A 1,766-nucleotide genomic window follows, 5' to 3' on the forward strand; every position below is an offset into this window, starting at 1 on the left:
CTTTCATTCAGAAAGCTAAAAATATTGAGTTTTTTGAATCGTATGCTACCAACCCCATACTCGAGCATTGCTTGCCCTCAAGCAATCATCATAAGCTCAGAAGAGGAGTGATAAAAGCAGATCCTAAGAAAAATGAAGATAAAAATGAAAAATAAAGGAAAAAGAAAGCAAACTCTAAACTCGGGTTGCCTCCCGGAAGCGCTTCTTTTTAAGGAGTCATTAGCTGGACTCCTTCCCGCCTTAAGTTTCTGTAGTTCCTCCCAGAAGCATCCCTTCTTCAAGACCTTCTTCTCTTGGAATTCCTTCTTCATATCTCTTCACTCTATGACCATTAACCTTGAAAGGAGTTTCGTCTCTTGATATAAGCTCAATAGCTTCATGTGGAAAAACTTTCTTCACTATAAATGGACCATCCCATCGTGTCTTTAGCTTGCCCAGGAAAAGTTTGAACCTTGAATTAAATAGTAACACCTTTTGTCCTTCATGAAAGTCCTTATTACCCTTTAATCTTTTGTAATGCCAATTCTTTGTCTTTTCTTCGTATATCAAAGAACTAGTGTAGGCCTCATTTCTAAGCTCTTCAAGGGCATTCATGTCACACCCCGAAAACCGAAAGCGGAAATATTTTCAGGGTTGACTCCACGTTGAGTATCAAATCCAATGTACATAGTAAGTAAAGTAGAACAACCATTACATTACATATAGAAAAGTTTTACATTTGTTTCAAAAGTAAAGTTGTACAGTTGTGATACATAGTACATATATATATATATATATATATATATATATATATATATATATATATATATATATATATATATATATATATATATATATATATATATATATATATATATATATGAACAAAATGAAATGGGTCTTCTGAGCACTCCGACTTTGGGCAAAAGGATCTTCAGTACCTGTTCTAACGTTGACCTGAGAACATAAGCGGTTTTGAAAATCAGCATAACGCTGGTGAGTTCATAAGCGGTTTTTGTTTTGTGAAAATATTCATGTTTCCTTTCTGTTTCTGAAAATGTAACACACACCAAGAAAATCTCACATTTTCTTAAAAAGGTTGGTTGTTGTTTCACATTATGTAAAGTAACTTTATATACTGAAAACAGCTTTACCATTGTGAAATTGTACAATTCGGTTATCTGTTTTGTTATATTGTTATGGTTATGTACCAATGGATTTCCCCCAGGAAAGTCTCATACCTTCCTGATTGTATGTTAGCATTTGTCAAAGATGTAAGGTTATCCAGTTTGTTACACTTATCTAGTTACGTAAATGTTTCCCCAGGAAAGCCCCATGCTTTCCTAAATGTTGGTTACGTTTTTGTAAAAGATGCAAAAGATGTATTCTGGTTAGACCTGGTTATGTACAAGGTTTCCCAGGAAAGTCCCATACTTTCCTGAATGTTGGTTATCAATGTAAAAGATGTATTCCGAAACCTGGTTATCTTGTGAAATGTATAAAGTTATTCATTATTACTATAAGTAAATCTCTGTTATCCTAATTGCGAGTTCGATAACCATACTATAGACTGAACCTGTGGCAATAAGTAGTCCACATCCTTATGACTTGTGTCACCCTTAAACCATTTCGGTTCGGCTGTAGCTAGCAGCCAGGTGTGGGGTAGCCAGCCCCGTATAGATCTATACACTTAAGTCACGCTCTCTAAATCCCAGAGATTTTGGTTACGGGTGTAGTCCTCCACTCGCGTATCTCTGTGGAGTGTTCGCTGAGGACGTGTCTCCAAT

At 35.6% G+C, this 1,766-nt stretch overlaps 1 protein-coding gene across 1 annotated transcript; it reads right to left on the reverse strand.

Annotated features, from left to right (window-relative positions):
- Positions 1-240: 240 nt before the first annotated feature.
- On the reverse strand, positions 241-594 carry LOC111889164 (uncharacterized). Its single transcript, XM_023885306.1, has one exon. It carries the CDS (start codon positions 592-594, stop codon positions 241-243), a length of 354 nt encoding a protein of 117 aa, XP_023741074.1.
- Between the last annotated feature and the right edge of the window lie 1,172 nt (positions 595-1,766).

This window comes from Lactuca sativa, chromosome 4 (assembly GCF_002870075.4).
Source record: "Lactuca sativa cultivar Salinas chromosome 4, Lsat_Salinas_v11, whole genome shotgun sequence".
In the NCBI taxonomy this organism is placed as follows: Eukaryota; Viridiplantae; Streptophyta; class Magnoliopsida; order Asterales; family Asteraceae; genus Lactuca; species Lactuca sativa.

Bases quoted from the DNA above. Each gene is read 5' to 3' on its own strand.
- LOC111889164 (XM_023885306.1), bottom strand. From the start codon at position 594: ATGAATGCCCTTGAAGAGCTTAGAAATGAGGCCTACACTAGTTCTTTG.